Below are 18552 nucleotides of genomic sequence, written 5' to 3' on the forward strand. Positions count from 1 at the left end.
GGTCTGGTCCCAAGTATTCCTGAAGGGGGTTACTTCAGAATTTTATGGAGAGGAAAAAGGATTGTCTACAGTGATTCTCAATATATGGCATAAGAACTGCACACTAGTGATGAAGTGGTGAGATGAGCCTGTGTAAGTGTATGCATATACACAACTACCAGTTGGGAATCTAGAGGGTTGAATAGGGTGCTCTGGCTCTTTATAGGAAGAAATACCCAGGCTTCTCAGGACCCTACATTGCACAATGGTTATTTGAGTCTATATTACTAGCCACCTCATATTACCAAATATCCTCACTGACTATAGGAACCCACGATTTCACTTATTTGGCAGTTTCAGGCCTGCTGCAAGCTACATACTCATGATTGTCTGGCTCTACTCACCGAAAGCCATGATCAAGACCATCGAAAACAGCTCAGCTCAAATATAGACAGGAGCTCTCTGACCACTCATAGAGTTAATGAAACTCTTTCTAAGGCATGGATCTCATGTGTGAAATGAAAGTAAGGATTAGTGTTGACATTTTCTTCCTTTATATATGCCTTATTTTCCATTTTTGTTTCCTTCACAAAAGACTTCATCATGAAAAAGAGGAAGCCCAAACTGAAGTGAGTTAAAACTTTGCCTCCAAAAGGATTGTGGCTTGGCCCTGAGTTGAGGTAAGAGTTGATGGTGCATATGGGGGTTAGGAGGGGACCACATGGAACTACTTCTCTTGATCTCTCTGCCTTTAGCTCTCCTTCTCAGGCTTTTCTTTTTTGTTTTTAGCTGTACCAGGTCTTAGTTGCGGTATATGGGATACTTTGGTTGCAACATGCAGACTCTTACTTGCAGCGTGTGAGATCTAGTTCCTTGATTAGGGATCACATCTGGGCCCCCTGCATTGGGAACATGGAGTCTTAGCCACTGGACCACCAGGGAGTCCCTCCAGGCTTTCTTTTTCTCTTTTCCTCTTCTGGGAAAGATAAGACGCTGTACCAAAGACATTGCTTTTAGGGATCAACGCTTCTAGACCTCAGGCAGCGACATGGGAACTGGCAGAAGAGAGTCTGTCTGGGCTGAGAGGGATGAAAGTGACATGACACTTGCTCTGGGAAATGGAGGGTGAATAGCTGCTGTGATATTGCTGATGACCCTGACCTGAAAGCCTGCTGACCTTTGCTTTCCTTCCTCTGTCATCCTTTCTCTCATCTGAAAGTGTGCTTTTCTTATGATTTCTTGTCATATCCTAGGAGATCCCCATATATTTAGGCCCCCAATAATCCAATTGATGTTTTCATCCATCTTCCCTCCTCCAACCTCTCACTTCCTTCTTCCTTGTATTATTATTCCTGTCCATCTTTCCAAGCACTCAAGGCAGAACTGAACCGTAGGCAATGACATAAACTCCTCTCATCAGTCTGAGAGGTTCTGATTCGTGATGTGGGGACTTAAAAGCTCAGCTAAGTTACTTTCCCTCTCCAAGCCTCATGATGTATAAAATGAGCATCTTAATAATGCTGCTTCATATTGCTTTTAGAATCAAATGAGATAGCACACATAAAGCTGTTATAGCGTACCACAAAGCAAGAACTAAATAAATGTGGCTGATTATTGTTTTCCATCCTCTCTGTTATTTGTAAGCCCTCCCCAGACAGCCATTTTCCTTTTTTGCATTTCTTTTCCATGGGGATGGTCTTGATCCCTGTCTCCTGTACAATGTCATGAACCTCATTCCGTAGTTCATCAGGCACTCTATCTATCAGATCTAGGCCCTTAAATCTATTTCTCACTGCCACTGTATAATCATAAGGGATTTGATTTAGGTCATACCTGAATGGTCTAGTGGTTTTCCCTACTTTCTTCAATTTAAGTCTGAATTTGGCAATAAGGAGTTCATGGTCTGAGCCACAGTCAACTCCTGGTCTTGTTTTTGCTGACTGTATAGAGCTTCTCCATCTTTGGCTGCAAAGAATATAATCAATCTGATTTCGGTGTTGACCATCTGGTGATGTCCATGTATAGAGTCTTCTCTCGTGTTGTTAGAATAGGGTGTTTGTTATAACCAGTGCATTTTCTTGGCAAAACTCTATTAGTCTTTGCCGTGCTTCATTCCGTATTCCAAGGCCAAATTTGCCTGTTACTCCAGGTGTTTCTTGACTTCCTACTTTTCCATTCCAGTCTCCTATAATGAAAAGGACATCTTTTTTGGGTGTTAGTTATAAAAGGTCTTGTAGATCTTCATAGAACCGTTCAACTTCAGCTTCTTCAGAGTTACTGGTTGGGGCATAGACTTGGATTACCGTGATATTGAATGGTTTTTGGAAACGAACAGAGATCATTCTGTTGTTTTTGAGATCGCATCCAAGTACTGCATTTTGGACTCTCTTGTTGACCATGATGGCCACTCCATTTCTTCTGAGGGATTCCTGCCCGCAGTAGTAGATATAATGGTCATCTGAGTTAAATTCACCCATTCCAGTCCATTTCAGTTCGCTGATTCCTAGAATGTCAACATTCACTCTTGCCATCTCTTGTTTGACCACTTCCAATTTGCCTTGATTCATGGACCTGACATTCCACGTTCCTATGCAATATTGCTCTTTACAGCAGCCTTACAAATAGCTGTGAAAAGAAGAGAAGGGAAAAAAAGGAGAAAAGGAAAGATATAAACATCTGAATGCAGAGTTCCAAAGAATAGCAAGAAGAGATAAGAAAGCCTTCTTCAGCAATCAATGCAAAGAAATAGAGGAAAACAACAGAATGGGAAAGACTAGGGATCTCTTCAAGAAAATCAGAGATACCAAAGGAACATTTCATGCAAAGATGGGCTCGACAAAGGACAGAAATGGTAGGGACCTAACAGAAGCAGAAGACATTAAGAAGAGATGGCAAGAATACACAGAAGAACTGTACAAAAAAGATCTTCATGACCCAGATAATCACGATGGTGTGATCATTGACCTAGAGCCAGACATCCTGGAATGTGAAGTCAAGTGGGCCTTAGAAAGCATCACTACGAACAAAGCTAGTGGAGGTGATGGAATTCCAGTTGAGCTATTTCAAATCCTGAAAGATGATGCTGTGAAAGTGCTGCACTCAATATGCCAGCAAATTTGGAAAACTCAGCAGTGGCCACAGGACTGGAAAAGGTCAGTTTTCATTCCAATCCCAAAGAAAGACAATGCCAAAGAATGCTCAAACTACCACACATTGCCCCATCTCACATGCTAGTAAAGTAATGCTCAAAATTCTCCAAGCCAGGCTTCAGCAATATGTGAGCCGTGAACTTCCTGATGTTCAAGCTGGTTTTAGAAAAGGCAGAGGAACCAGAGATCAAATTGCCAACATCTGCTGGATCATGGAAAAAGCAAGAAAGTTCCAGAAAAACATCTATTTCTGCTTTCTTGACTATGCCAAAGCCTTTGACTATGTGGATCACAATAAACTGTGGAAAATTCTGAAAGAGATGGGAATACCAGACCACATGACCTGCCTCTTGAGAAATTTGTATGCAGGTCAAGAAGCAACAGTTAGAACTGGACATGGAACAACAGACTGGTTCCAAATAGGAAAAGGAGTTTGTCAAGGCTGTATATTGTCACCCTGCTTCTTTAACTTACATGCAGAGTACATCATGAGAAACGCTGGACTGGAAGAAACACAAGCTGGAGTCAAGATTGCTGGGAGAAATATGAATAACCTCAGATATGCAGATGACACCACCCTTATGGCAGAAAGTAAAGAGGAACTAAAAAGCCTCTTGATGAAAGTGAAAGAGGAGAGTGAAAAAGTTGGCTTAAAGCTCAACATTCAGAAAACAAAGATCATGGCATCCAGTCCCATCACTTCATGGGAAATAGATGGGGAAACAGTGGAAACAGTGTCAGACTTTATTTTTCTGGGCTCCAAAATCACTGCAGATGGTGACTGCAGCCATGAAATTAAAAGACGCTTACTCCTTGGAAGGAAAGTTATGACCAACCTAGATAGCATATTCAAAAGCAGAGACATTACTTTGCCAACAAAGGTTCGTCTAGTCAAGGCTATGGTTTTTCCTGTGGTCATGTATGGATGTGAGAGTCGGACTGTGAAGAAGGCTGAGCGCCAAAGAATTGATGCTTTTGAACTATGGTGTTGGAGAAGACTCTTGAGAGTCCCTTGGACTGCAAGGAGATCCAACCAGTCCATTCTGAAGGAGATCAGCCCTGGGATTTCTTTGGAAGGAATGATGCTGAAGCTGAAACTCCAGTACTTTGGCCACCTCATGCGAAGAGTTGACTCATTGGAAAAGACTCTGTTGCTGGGAGGGATTGTGGGCAAGAGGAGAAGGGGACGACAGAGGATGAGATGGCTGGATGGCATCACTGACTCTATGGACGTGAGTCTGAGTGAACTCCGGGAGTTGGTGATGGACAGGGAGGCCCGGAGTGCTGTGATTCATGGGGTTGCAAAGAGTCAGATACGACTGAGTGACTGATCTGATCTGATCTGATCCTCTCTGTTTCAGCTTGTCATTTTCTCTCTCTCTTTTATTCCTGAATGATCTTTCTTCTGTCTCATTCTATCTACGTTTTGGCTCCTCTGGACTCTCACTTCCTCTTGGCTAATTTTACTTCCCCTGTGTTCATGTAAGATGCACTGAAGTTGGGCTGGGAAGGGGACATTGTGTTGTCAACAGCAGAAGGTCTGATGGGAAATTCGCGGAGTCACATATTCATGGGCTATCAAGCAGCAGTGGTCTCTGTGCCCCCAAGCTTTGGCTGGGAAGGAGATGAGACACGTTCACTACCCTCTAGCTTGGCCAGGGAAAGGAAGAGAAGGATCTCTGAGAAAGGACTGAGGTGGAAATAAATATTCAGGGCTTACCACTTGCCAATTAAGGACCCTTCCTCTGAACTGCCATGGAGTTTGTGAAGGGGAATGAGTGATCTTTTGAAGACTTGAACAGAATTGCCTTCTGGGGCCTTGTTCCCTTGTTGGAATTCTGTGATTTCTGGCAGATGAAAGATCAAATCCAATGATGTAGAGCCACTGTGTTTGTTGAAGCAGTTGTGAAGAGAGAGCAGAGAGACAGCAGGAGATGCAGAGCTGTCAGTGACTAGACAGAATCCACTGTTCACTAAGCCTCAGTCATAGATGAATGTTTTAGGAAGAAATGGTCTCAGGTTAGTAAGCCCTTTACTTACAATAAAAGGGCTTGAGACCTATGCAATACAGGAAGGATAGTGGTAGTATTATTGGGAAGATAGAAAATAATGGTTTGGGTAGGGGGAAATATGCTGAGAGTCTTCCCCTCACCACCCTAATTCCTGTTGCTAGCACAACACCCCAGACACTTTTTTGTCATATGGATCTGATCCAGAGTCTTTGTAACCCTTATCATCCAACATTTTCTTTTTCACTTGCTTACTCTGTCTCTTCAGAGAGAGTGACCTACATGTGAGTGAAAGTGTTAGTCGCTCAGTCGTATCCGACTCTTTGCAACCCCGCCAAGCTCCTCTGTCCATGGGTTTCTCCAGGCAAGAATATTGGAGTGGGTTTCCACTGCCTTCTCCAGGGGATCTTCCCAACCTAGGTATCAAACCTGGGTCTCCTGAACTGCAGGCAGATTCTTTACCATCTAAGCCAATAGGAAGTATGTCTGAGGGCAGGCGTATTATGTCTGATTCAGATGGATCTCCAGCGCCCAGCACAGTGCCTGGAATACCCTCAATGTGGATAAAATATGTTGAATTAATGAATAAGTAAGGCAACTTAATTATTATGTTAAATGTTCTCTGTCTCTATTCATTGTACGTCCATTCCTTCATTTTCCTGAGGTTTATACGTAAGCACAATGAAGAAGAGTAACAGGAAATCTCCCACAAGGATCGATGAGAAAGATGACATCTGTGTCCCAGACTCCAAGGATCCAGGAGAGCTTCAAAATATGTTGAATGGAGGAGAATACGCCCCTTTTGTATCTCCTCCCATATTAGAAAGCAATTTTATCCAGGTAAATGATAATTAAACCCTGAATTAAGTTATGATAACCTCATAATTAATTTTCTCAAAGACAGTGGAAAAGGTTGGAAAAATTATTTTAATATTTTAAAAGGGACTGTGTGATAGAATTAAAGGGGATAGTTTGGGAACTTCAAACAATCTAAACTAATTAATGTAAAAGGAAAATTCACTTCAAATTTCCCCCAACAAACTCTAACCTAGAAATTCTGTCCCAACTCTACTGAAATTATTCTATAATCTTCCCAAAATCACACAAAGAAAGTATGGTCATTTTAAAATACTCTGCCATAGGAAAGCATTCAGATAACTCCTTTCTTAACTTAGGAGACATTTTAAAGAATAATATCTATGACACAACCAGGGATTAAAACGCATTTTCCTTCTTACTTCTGAAGGAAAATATATTTGTTAAATTGTATCAAGGAGCGAAGTTTCCTTCTCCTAAAAATTTACCTACATTATGAATGAAACTACACTTCAATGCATTTGGGAGCAGTTCTAAATTTCCTCTAAACATTCAATATTAAACTATTCAGACAGAGGGTTCCATAATGGTCCAGTGGTTATGATTCAGTGTTTCCGCTGCAGGGGCACATTTTCGACCCCTGGTCCTGGAAGTTTTGCATGCTATGAGATGCCAAAAAAGAAAAGAAAAAAAATTCAGACAGAGAAATGGAGAACTGAATTAAATTATGTAGGGCATACCCTTAAAGTTCTTCAAAGTGTCACAACCAAGTCAAACACAGAACACACCCATTTAAGCAGCTCCTCAGCTGATTCTACATAGAAATGACAACATACAAGAGTCCTCTGCACTGATGGGAGAGCTCTTCACCTCCAAGAAGTCATAGGGAGGGAGGTGACGCCTCTAAGAATACCAATGTTTAAGTCATACCCCAAAACGCACGTGATGTCATGTTTTGATGTAATTCACCTTCTGTGTGCTTCTTTCCTAATAATCTTTTTATTTTTCTTCTGCACCTTTCTCATATAATCATTTTCAAGCTTTAAAGAACACTGGGGGAGGCAGTCAGCTCTCGATAACTTAGATATGTCCTCATATCAGCCTTCCTCAGTGATCACTGCAGAGAAATAGAGGAAAACAATAGAATGGGAAAGACTAGAGATCTCTTCAAGAAAATTAGAGATACCAAGGGAACATTTCATGCAAAGATGGGCTCGATAAAGGACAGAAATGGTATGGACCTAACAGAAGCAGGAGATATTAAGAAGAGGTGGCAAGAATGCACAGAAGAACTGTACAAAAAAGATCGTCACGACCCAGATAATCACAATGGTGTGATCACTCACCTAGAGCCAGACATCCTGGAATGTGAAGTCAAGTGGGCCTTAGAAAGCATCACTACGAACAAAGCTAGTGGAGGTGATGGAATTCCAGTTGAGCTATTCCAAATCCTGAAAGATGATGCTGTGAAAGTGCTGCACTCAACATGCCAGCAAATTTGGAAAACTCAGCAGTGGCCACAGGACTGGAAAAGGTCAGTTTTCATTCCAATCCCAAAGAAAGACAATGCCAAAGAATGCTCAAACTACCACACAATTGTACTCATCTCACACGCTAGTAAAGTAATGATCAAAATTCTCCAAGCCAGGCTTCAGCAATACATGAACTGTGAACTTCCTGATGTTCAAGCTGGTTTTAGAAAAGGCAGAGGAACCAGAGATCAAATTGCCAACATCTGCTGGATCGTGGAAAAAGCAAGAGAGTTCCAGAAAAACATCTATTTCTGCTTTCTTGACTATGCCAAAGCCTTTGACTGTGTGGATCACAATAAACTGTGGAAAATTCTGAAAGAGATGGGAATACCAGCCCACATGACCTGCCTCTTGAGAAACCTATATGCAGGTCAGGAAGCAACAGTTAGAACTGGACATGGAACAACAGACTGGCTGCAAATAGGAAAAGGAGTACATCAAGGCTGTATATTGTCACCCTGCTTATTTAACTTCTATGCAGAGTACATCGTGAGAACGCTGGACTGGAAGAAGCACAAGCTGGAATCAAGATTGCCAGGAGAAATATCAATAACCTCAGATATGCAGATGACACCACCCTTATGGCAGAAAGTGAAGAGGAACTAAAAAGCCTCTTGATGAAAGTGAAAGAGGAGAGTGAAAAAGTTGGCTTAAAGCTCAACATTCAGAAAACAAAGATCATGGCATCTGGTCCCATCACTTCATGGGAAATGGATTGGGAAACAGTGTCAGACTTTATTTTTCTGGGCTCCAAAATCACTGCAGATGGTGATTGCAGCCATGAAATTAAAAGACTCTTACTCCTTGGAAGGAAAGTTATGACCAACCCAGATAGCATATTCAAAAGCAGAGACATTACTTTGCCAACAAAGGTCCATCTAGTCAAAGCCATGGTTTTTCCAGTGGTCATGTATGGATGTGAGAGTTGAACTGTCAAGAAAGCTGAGCGCCGAAGAATTGATGCTTTTGAACTGTGGTGCTGGAAAAGACTCTTGAGAGTCCCTTGGGCTGCAAGGAGATCCGACAAGTCCATTCTAAAGGAGATCAGCCCTGGGTGTTCATTGGAAGGACTGATGCTAAAGCTGAAACTCCAGTACTTTGGCCACCTCATGCGAAGAGTTGACTCACTGGAAAAGACACTGATGCTGGGAGCGATTGGGGGCAGGAGGAGAAGGGGATGACAGAGGATGAGATGGCTGGATGGCATCACCGACTCAATGGACATGAGTTTGAGTAAACTCCGGGAGTTGGTGATGGACAGGGAGGCCTGGCGTGCTGTGATTCATGGGGTCGCAAAGAGTCGGACACAACTGAGCGACTGAACTGAACATGTCATAACTAGATAAGTTATTCCCTTCAACACACACAACCTCTTGTGATTGCTATGTCTTTGGCAGCAAGTTATCAAGGTACCTGATTCAAGTGTGAGCGAAAAAGAACACTGATTATCTCAAGTAAATTGGTGGCTCAGATGTAAGGAGTCTGCCTGCAATGCAGGAGACACAGGTTTGATCCATGTGTCGGGAAGACACCCTGGAGAAAGGAATGGTTACCCACTCCAGTATTCTTACCTGGAGAATCTCATTGGCAGAGGAGCCTGGCGGGCTATGGTCCATGGGGTCGCAAAGAGTCGGACACAACTGAGCGACTAACACAGATACAGATTGAAAGAACCAAAGGGCTGCAACTCATTCGCAGGAACCATCAGGGTCCCGGCTTCTCTCTTTTTGTCCTGTTACCTACAAATTTCTCCCTTGAGGACATCACATGTGAGCAGGACATGACACCTGCCAGCAAGAGAGGGGGTACATCTCCTCTCTGCAACTGTGAGAGCTGAGACCCCTTTCCCAGAGCCACCAGGAGGCTCGGTCCCATTGGCCAGGCCTGAGTACATGCCCCTGCAGACAGCAATCACTGGCCAGGGGATGGGACCACCGTGACTAGTTTGGGTGGATGAGTTCACTCCTCAGCTGGGGGCACCATCCCTGAGGGGTGGATCCTGGACAAAACCAGAATTCTATTAATCAGGAAGAATAGGAGCACAGCTTTGGGTAGCTAATCAATAGTGTAGGCTACAATCTCCTTCTAAATATATTTGTTTTTTGGTAATTTACTTTTTTGCAGCAATTAATACACAGCTGGGAAACCAAGTGCTTTCCCTCTCTGGCTTCCTTCACATCCCTGTCCACCCACTTTCCAGTCTCATCCTCTTCCAGCCAGCAGAGACTCTGCTCTGTGCCCAGCCAGTCCATGTCCCACGTTGCTCAGGTCTGATTTAGAGGCCCTTCCTTGGGGGACCTTTTCTGACTCTATGGCCAGGGTGTACCGAGCTGGCTGATTGGTAAGAGTTCAGGAAGTTTACAAGTTGGTTGTTAAACACAGTCATCGTTAAGAATTAAATAGCATAACCTTATAAATAAAACTATATTCAGAACAAAGGCAACACATGCTCAAAATTCACCCTTCATTCTACTACATTTTACTATTATCTTGGGGTTATGGATACAAGAGATCCAACCAGTCCATTCTGAAGGAGATCAGCCCTGGGATTTCTTTGGCAGGAATGATGCTAAAGCTGAAACTCCAGTACTTTGGCCACCTCATGCGAAGAGTTGACTCATTGGAAAAGACTCTGATGCTGGGAGGGATTGGGGGCAGGAGGAGAAGAGGACGACAGAGGATGAGATGGCTGGGTGGCATCACTGACTCGATGGACGTGAGTCTGAGTGAACTCTGGGAGCTAGTGATGGACAGGGAGGCCTGGCGTGCTGCAGTTCATGGGGTCGTAAAGAGTCGGACACGACTGAGAGACTGAACTGAACTATGGATACAAGAGTTTGACTTCTGTGAGAACCACTTGGCTGTATGGACTATAACATAGAACAGTATATGACTGTAAATTGTCTGCTACAATTTATAATAAACATATCTTCTCTGAGAAAGGTAGTTACACACATACCTGCCTTCTTCCCCACTAAGTCAAGTTTTCTGTCATGCACCCCACAGCACAGTACCCTGAACTTGTGCTCAATAACACATAAGACACTTAGTGACATACTTGTTTAATGTTCATTTTCACCAGCAGACCCCAGAGATCAGGGACCACGTCTATTCACTGTGATATCTCCAAGAAGTCACATGAGCAAAAGCATCATAGTTCAGCTCAGTTCAGTTCAGTTGCTCAGTTGTATCCGACTCTTGGTGACTCCATGGACTGCAGCATGCCTGGCCTTCCTGTCCATCGCCAGCTCCTGGAGTTTTCTCAACTCATGTCCATTGAGTCAGTGATGCCATCCAACCATCTCATCCTCTGTCATCCCCTTCTCCTCCTGCCTTCAATCTTTCCCAGCATCTGGGTCTTTTCCAGTGAATCAGCTCTTTGCATCAGGTGGCCAAAGTATTGGAGTTTCAGCTTCAACACCAGTCCTTCCAATGTACACCCAGGTCTGATCTCCTTTAGGAGGGAATGGTTGGATCTCCTTGCAGTCCAAGGGACTCTCAAGAGTCTTCTCCAACACCACAGTTTTAAAGCATCAATTCTTCGGCATTCAGCTTTCTTTATAGCATCATGGTTCATCTCTCCTTTATTCCTACACTGTTTGGGTAAGTGAGGTTGTTGAGGCCACAGATCTTATCAGAACTTCCCTCTTCCTCTTCTCTGCCTCAGGTCAACAGGAGAGGGGAATCCATTTACCTTCATAACCGAGCCAACTGGGTGACCGTAGGCATCTGCTCTTCCAATCCCACCACCAAGACCCCTAACGTGATGTTGCTGGCTCATCTGACACCCACCGCCCAGAAAGATTCAGAACCCCTGTTTACAAGTCTCCTGACATCTCCTTCTCCAGAAAATCTGGTGCTTACCAGGTGAGTTACAAAGGAAAGAGGTTCACGACCTGTCAGAAAAAGACGCTTTTACCCCGGAGGAGATGAGACTAGAAACACAGATGATAAGTGCTCCTCACTTTGTTTCCTGCTACAGATGACAGAGTCATATCCTTAGAGTCTGGGGAGGTTGTCTGACAACCTGGCAGTCAAAACAAATGGTTCACCTTTAACTTCTCAAAAATTAAACCTAGGGGACTTCCTCGGTGGTCCGGTGGCTAAGACTCCACACTCCCAATGCAGAAGCTTAGGTTCGATCCCTGTTCAGGGAATGAAGGTCCCACGTGCTGCAGCTAAGACCTGGGACAACCAAATTAATTGACTAATTATATAAAATGAAGTCTGGAGTGCTGCAGTCCATGGGGTCGCAAAGGGTTGGACACGACTGAGCGACTGAACTGAACTGACTGAACAGGAACTTCCTCCCCCACCATCCCAACTTCCATCAGGATTAGTTCTGTTCTTGTCTCAATCCACCAACTTGCTGTAGGACCCACGGCAAATCACTCTCAGTCTCAACCTTGCAGGACTAACTAAATGGGACAACTTCTCCTAGATAAGTAATAAATAGCTGATATACCAGTTGATAGTCTTAGGAGTATGATTCAGGTGAGTTGGTCTTCAGGAGCCTGATTATATGTATGAAAAATCAAGGTTTTGAGCCTCAAAAACCATGAGCCAGACCTGGGAACATGTGGCCACAAGAAGGTCCTGCCGCATCCCACGCCGGCTCCTCCCCAAACCTGTTTGAGAGATGCACCTGGTGTCCTGTCTCACTCCACAAATGTCTATAACATGAAAGGCCTTGTGACAGTTTCCAATCAGGCCTCCAGATGATATTTGCATTTGTCTGCAGGTTTCTCCCTCTGCAGTTTGTGACTCTCTCTGTACATGATGCCGAGAATATGCGCATCAAAGTAAAGCTGGTGAGTGGCCGAGCCTACTACCTACAGCTCTGCGCCCCTGCATGCAAACAAGAAGCCCTGTTCTGTCAGTGGGTAGAGCTCATCTCCCTCTTGAATAAGGAGAAAGCCAAAGCTTCCAAAGTGTCGGAAGTCTCCAGCCTCTCGGAAATCACGAACAGCACAGACATCACAGGCTCAGTGGACATCATGGATATAGCAGCCTTCCCCGCCATACAGACCTCACACCTGTCCACATGTTCAGACCCCAACAACGATGTAGAAAGCGTTGATTTCTCGGAATTCACAGACATCACCGATGTCACCGACGTCACGGATATTCCAGAAAATGAGGTCACTGAGGCCCCAGATATAAATATTGTCACAGAAGTCACAGAAGTCACAGACATCTGTGGAGTCACAGCAAGCTCAGGGGTCAGAGTGGTGTTTGAAAATGATGACATACTCAAGGCCAAGCAGGAGGAAAAGGTATGTGACATAGAAGACTTTCATTCTCTAATAATTACTCTCTTTCACTCTCTTTGGTGAGCTTCATGACATTGATTATTGAAATAGTATGGAGTTTACTCTGATTAACCTAACACTAAGAATGAGATCTGATCCCTGAACCCCTGCTTAAAAGAGTTGTAAGATGTCCCCTGAAATAGGCAGTGACCATCCATACCATAAAACTTAACCCTGTATCAGGAGGCATGGTAGGATAAAAAGAACTTTGGTATCAGAGTCAGAAGTCCCGGGTTGGAATCCTGCCCTGCCTGCTTCATGTTAGTTTGGCCAAGTCACTGAACATGCAGCTCTCAAGTGAGAATATTAATATCATGTAAGGGTTATATTAAGGTTTAAATGTGCACAAATATATGAAGTACACTGAAGGATGGGGTGAAACTTCAATAAGTAAAAGTGAGGAATAAAAATAAGAAAATAAATTCCCCAAAGAAGTGAGCAGCTTTAGAAATAGCCAGAAAGTGGAAAAACACAGAGCCATATCCAACAATGTATCAGTTTGGCTGGAGCATAATATATGTGGAAAATATTAAGATATAGGATTGGAAAATTGCTTACAAATCTTAAATGCCAAAATAAGAAGTGTAGACTCAGGCTTTGAACAAACCTTAGCCACAAAAGCTCTGTATAAGGGAGTGAAGGGGCTGTGTTTTTAAAAGGTTATTCTGATGGCAGGACAGATTGTAGGTAAAGAGATTGGTGTGGAGACTGTAGCTGAGAACTCCCCGTGGGGCCCAGGACAGAAAGATGACAGAGGGAAAAGATGGACATTTCACAGAAGAAACCACTAGCTACTAAAATCAGTGGAAAAGGTTAACCTCACTAGTAATAAAAAAATGCAAACCAAAAAATATTTCATCCATAAAGCTGTTAAGAGATCAACACAGTCAGCATTAGTAAAGTTGGGGTCATCTGGGAGTTTCTAAAGATTCATGGCAGGGTGAGAATTAGAACAAACTTTCTTGAAATCATTATGAGTCAAGAACCTAGAAATGTTGACACCCTTTGACTCAGTGACTTCACTTTTAAGAATCTTTCTTAAGGAATTAGTGAAGTCGCTCAGTCGTACCCGACTCTTTGTGACCCCATGGATAGTAGCCTGCACCAAGCTCCTCCATCCATGGGATTTTCAAGGCAAGAGTACTGGAGTGGGTTGCCATTTCCTTCTCCAGGGAATCTTCCCAACCCAGGGATCAAACCCAGGCCTCTCACATTGTAAGATTAATCTTAAGGAATTAATCACCAATAAGAATGAGAATCTAACTATAAAGATGTTAATTGTACCACATCTATTCTATGTTTATAAAAATAAAATAATGATAATGAAGAAGTAACCTAAACATCCACCACAGAGGAAGGGCTAAATGAATTTAAACCACAAAGGGCATGTTCCATGTTTATATCATTCAGGAGCAACCAAAGTGACGGACAAGATTATATCCACTCAGTAAATATTGGTTAAATGAACAATTACTCCGTAGCGCTAATTCTGTTGGAGAATTTTTCTTTACTTGGAAAAATATTTATGATATAAAGCTGAATGAAAAATGAACTAAAGGGTTTTATAATCCTTATTACATAAAAATGCAAGTGTATACATAGATAATAGGAGGGGGAGAAAGTCATATTGTTAATAGTTATTTCCGGGCTTCCCTGAGCGCTCAGTTGGTAAAGAATCCGCCTGCAATGCAAGAGACCCCAGTTCAATTCCTGGGTTGGGAAGATCCTTTGGAGAAGGGATAGGCTACCCACTCCAGTATTCTGGCCTAGAGATATCCATGGACTGTATACTCCATGGGGTTTCAAAAGTCGGACACAACTGAGCAACTTTCACATCCTTATTACATAAAAAAGCAAGTGTATATACAGACAATAGGAGAGGGGGAAGTCATATTGTTAATAATAGTTTATTTCTAGGTTGTGGTCTTATAAGCAATTGATGTTTTATTCTTTACGGGTTTCTGAATGTTCTGCTTTTTATAATAATATTTTTTAATTAAAAAAATTCAAGTAGCTTTACAAAGTTTTTAATAACATAGGGAGATTTTTATAATAAATTTTGAAGTGAAAAAATATGGGCTACAGCACTGCAATATGATCACAAAACAGGCACATTCAAAATAAATAAATGGAGAAAAAGACCAGAATGAAATGTCCCATAGTAGTTATATCTGGCCTGTGGCATCAAAAAGCAATAATTTTCTCCCTTTCACTGTATATCTTTTAGGATTTTCTAAATATTCTATGAAAAATATATATTGCTTTCATTGTCAGAAAAAATGTTTAATTTTTACAGAAGATTACTGCATTATTTTCAAAGAACAGTACAGAGGTGGTGGAGTAGATAATGACAAAAGGGGGAAGAAGGCGCAGATGTCAGTGATGTTAGACAGACAGAATCTTTCAGACCAGCTGGCCTAGGGCTCTGAGGCCCGAGAGCGAGTCTGGGGGAGGCGAGGAACGACAGAGCAGTGGTGCTAATAACAGACGCCAGGGGCACTAGGAGAATGGCTGAGATACTAGAATGCTAAATTTTAGGTCTTTTGAAAAGCAAACTCTTTAGTATTTTTATGAACCTCCAACTCCTGTCACCTATTAGATGCTCTTAAGTCAAGAGCAACTTTGGATGGGAACAATTGGTGGCAAGACATTTCTAGAAAACCTTCCTTTCCCTGCCAGTTGAGGGAGAGGAAGCCCTGTGACTGAGTCCTAATTTTCCTTCTTGAGGTGATACTGGTGTGCATGACCACGTGAGGTTTCGAATGTGCTGTGCCGGGCCCCCACGCTGCCAGCCTCCAGGCCCACCTAGGCTCCTCTCAACGGCTGTGCAACACCAAGCCTCATCCCTTCATCACTGTACTTGTGCGCTTGAGGGCACTCAGTAAATATGAATGAAATGATTACTGCTTCATAAATAATCTGTTTCTGTGTGATGCTCTTCTGTCACCTGATTTGCTGCTGCTTGTTATTTTCAAAGGAAAAAATGGAAAACATTCTGAAGTCTGGGTGTTTACGAGATACAAAAAGTAAGAATGAGTTTAGAGAATCCCCAAAACGTGTCACCATCTCAAACCTAGCACTGACTTTCGAAGGTGAAAGATGTTTTCAAACTACCTTGACTCCAGAAGAAGATGAGACAGAGAAATCCAAAGAGATGAGCGACAGACCCCGTGAAATAAGGACAATGGACTCTGAAAGCACAACTCTCAAGGCTGAAGAACCCAGGTATGTGAAGCAGGGAGATGCCAAATGATGCTAAGACATGAAATATGTAAATAAGTGCATGCTTTAAAGTCCCTGCAGGACTTCCCTGGCAGTCCATTGGTTAAGACTATGCCCTTCCAATCTAGAGGGCATGGGTTCAATCCCTGGTCAGGGAAATAAGATCCCACATGCTGTGTGGTGAGACCAAAAATAAAGGAAAAATAAATAAAGTCCCTGCAACTCAGGCATTTGTCATGGAAGATTCTCAAACATACGAATGACATATGAATGATGACATAATCTCAGACATATGAATGATAACACAATCAACTCAATTATCCACATTTGGTTTCAGTTCAGTCCAGTCGCTCAGTCGTGTCCGACTCTTTGTGACCCCATGAATCGCAGCATGCAAGGCCTCCCTGTCCATCACCAACTCCCGGAGTTCACCCAAACCCACGTCCATCGAGTCAGTGATGCTATCCAGCCATCTCATCCTCTGTCGTCCCCTTTTCCTCCTGCCCCCAATTCCTCCCAGCATCAGTCTGTTCCAATGAGTCAACTCTTCACATGAGGTGACCAAAGTACTGGAGTTTCAGCCTTAGCATCATTCCTTCCAAATAACAGCCAGGGCTGATCTCCTTCAGAATGGACTGGTTGGATCTCCTTGCAGTCCATTTGGTTTAACCTTGTCTAATTTTTATTTTCACACCAACTTCTTAAACCAGTCAGCTGGCATTCTGCGCTATCTGCCTTGTATAGATGGTGTGTGCTGAAGGAAATAAAATAGAATGATGGTGTCCACATTTTGGAGTTAGGGCATTGATTGTCTGGAGTAATTATGGGTGCTTTTATCTTTACACTTCTATTTTCTTCTTTACATGTCCCTTACACTTTTCTACACTTCCAATGAATAACTTAATAATCTGAAAAAATGTTTTTATAATCATAAATACCCAATTACATGATGAATGTGAGAGACACTGTGGTATTATAAAAATAAAAGTTAATATGTTTATTCTGGAGTAACAGCTATCAAAAAACCAGAGAAAAACATAGAGATCTAAATGCTATATTAGCAAGAATGAAAATCAGGAATGTATTGAACTATGTCTAAGTTATTTTTAAATATAAAAAGGAACAGGGGAAAACAGGGAAACAAACTTTTTAAAGGTGTGAGTCATTCATTCAATATGTACTGAGCATCTTCTATGTGCTAGAGACAGGGCATACATCAGTGAAAACAAGTCATGCAGTGTTTCATTCTAGTGGAGGGTGTCGATAATCAAACAAAGTGTATTATACCAGCTGGAATGTGCTGTGAGAAAACAAAAAGTAACAGAAGCATTTGAGGAGGGAGGGAGTAGGTCTATCTTATATAAGTGGTCAGGGACTGCTTCTCTGAGGAAGGGCAGAGATCTGAAGAGAGGGTAGAGTGCTGGTGGAATGGTTTCAAGATGATTGACTGTGTAGCGATTATAAGAGGGCCATATTAGGTGTTCAGTAAATGGTCATGATTGTCACTATTAATTCATTTCCAACAGCAAGGATAAAAGAAAGTTAGCTATTCTGTCTGAAAAAAAACCTTAATCGACTGAGGGGTAATCGTTCAAAACTCTCTTTTTCACCTCCTTTCCAGCTAAGTAGGGATCCAGGGAAGCAAAGGAATATGGATGATCCTTGGAAGATTCATAAACCTTGAAGTCAGAGTAACATTTTTTTACTCTCTAGCTCCTGGGCAGCCACATTTCTCACAGTTCTAGAGCCTCTACATCCAAGTGTCAATACATTCCAGGTGTTGCTGGATCTCGATTATGATTTCAATGGTCAATTTCAATTCAATTTCAATATGATTTCAGTTTCAAATTATGATTTTGGTGGTCTGCTTAAGCAAAGTGTTGTGTCCTAGCGAGGGTTTCTATACCAGTGGTTCTTAATGTGTGGCTGGTCAGCAGCAGCACCTGGGAGCTGGTAAATGATGTAAATTCTTGAGCCCATTCCCACCCTGCTGAATCATAAACTCTTGAGATGGGCTCATCATTTTGTGTTGTAATAAGCCTCCAAGTGGTTCTAATGTACAACCATGTTTGAGGACTGTTGCCTTATGAGAAGCCAGTCCTAGAAACAAAGTCAGATCGAGCAAGGAGTCCTCTCTTTGTGAGCGCTTCTTCTAAGGCCCAAGAACCAAAATGAGGGTTTCTCTTCATAGCCATAGGAAGAACTATCAGTTCAAATTCAAGGAAGTCCACTTCAGAAAATTTTCCTATATGACCAGATGTTCTGAAATTTGCATTAAAAAGTATATTTAAAATCAATTAATTGCATTTTCTTCTCTGATAGCCACAGCTGCTGCTCCTGCTGCTAAGTCGCTTCAGTCATGTCCGACTCTATGCGACCCTATAGACAGCAGCCCACCACGCTCCCCCGTCCCTGGGATTCTCCAGGCAAGAACACTGGAGTGGGTTGCCATTTCCTTCTCCAATGCGTGAAAGTGAAAAGGGAAGTGAAGTCGCTCAGTCGTGTCCAACCCTCAGCAACCCCATGGACTGCA

At 42.6% G+C, this 18552-nt stretch overlaps 1 protein-coding gene across 3 annotated transcripts in view; it reads left to right on the top strand.

Annotated features, from left to right (window-relative positions):
• Positions 1–18552, top strand: part of GARIN2 (golgi associated RAB2 interactor family member 2) — a 35298-nt gene that overhangs the window by 4976 nt on the left and 11770 nt on the right. For all 3 annotated transcript variants that reach the window (XM_024997868.1, XM_059890674.1, NM_001046625.1), the window contains 5 exon segments: positions 575–659; positions 5802–5977; positions 11153–11352; positions 12227–12761; positions 15775–16022. In XM_024997868.1, the coding sequence (XP_024853636.1) occupies positions 5819–5977; positions 11153–11352; positions 12227–12761; positions 15775–16022 (1142 nt within the window). In that variant the 5' untranslated portion in view covers positions 575–659; positions 5802–5818.

Source organism: Bos taurus, chromosome 10 (genome assembly GCF_002263795.3).
Source record: "Bos taurus isolate L1 Dominette 01449 registration number 42190680 breed Hereford chromosome 10, ARS-UCD2.0, whole genome shotgun sequence".
Lineage (NCBI taxonomy): Eukaryota > Metazoa > Chordata > Mammalia > Artiodactyla > Bovidae > Bos > Bos taurus.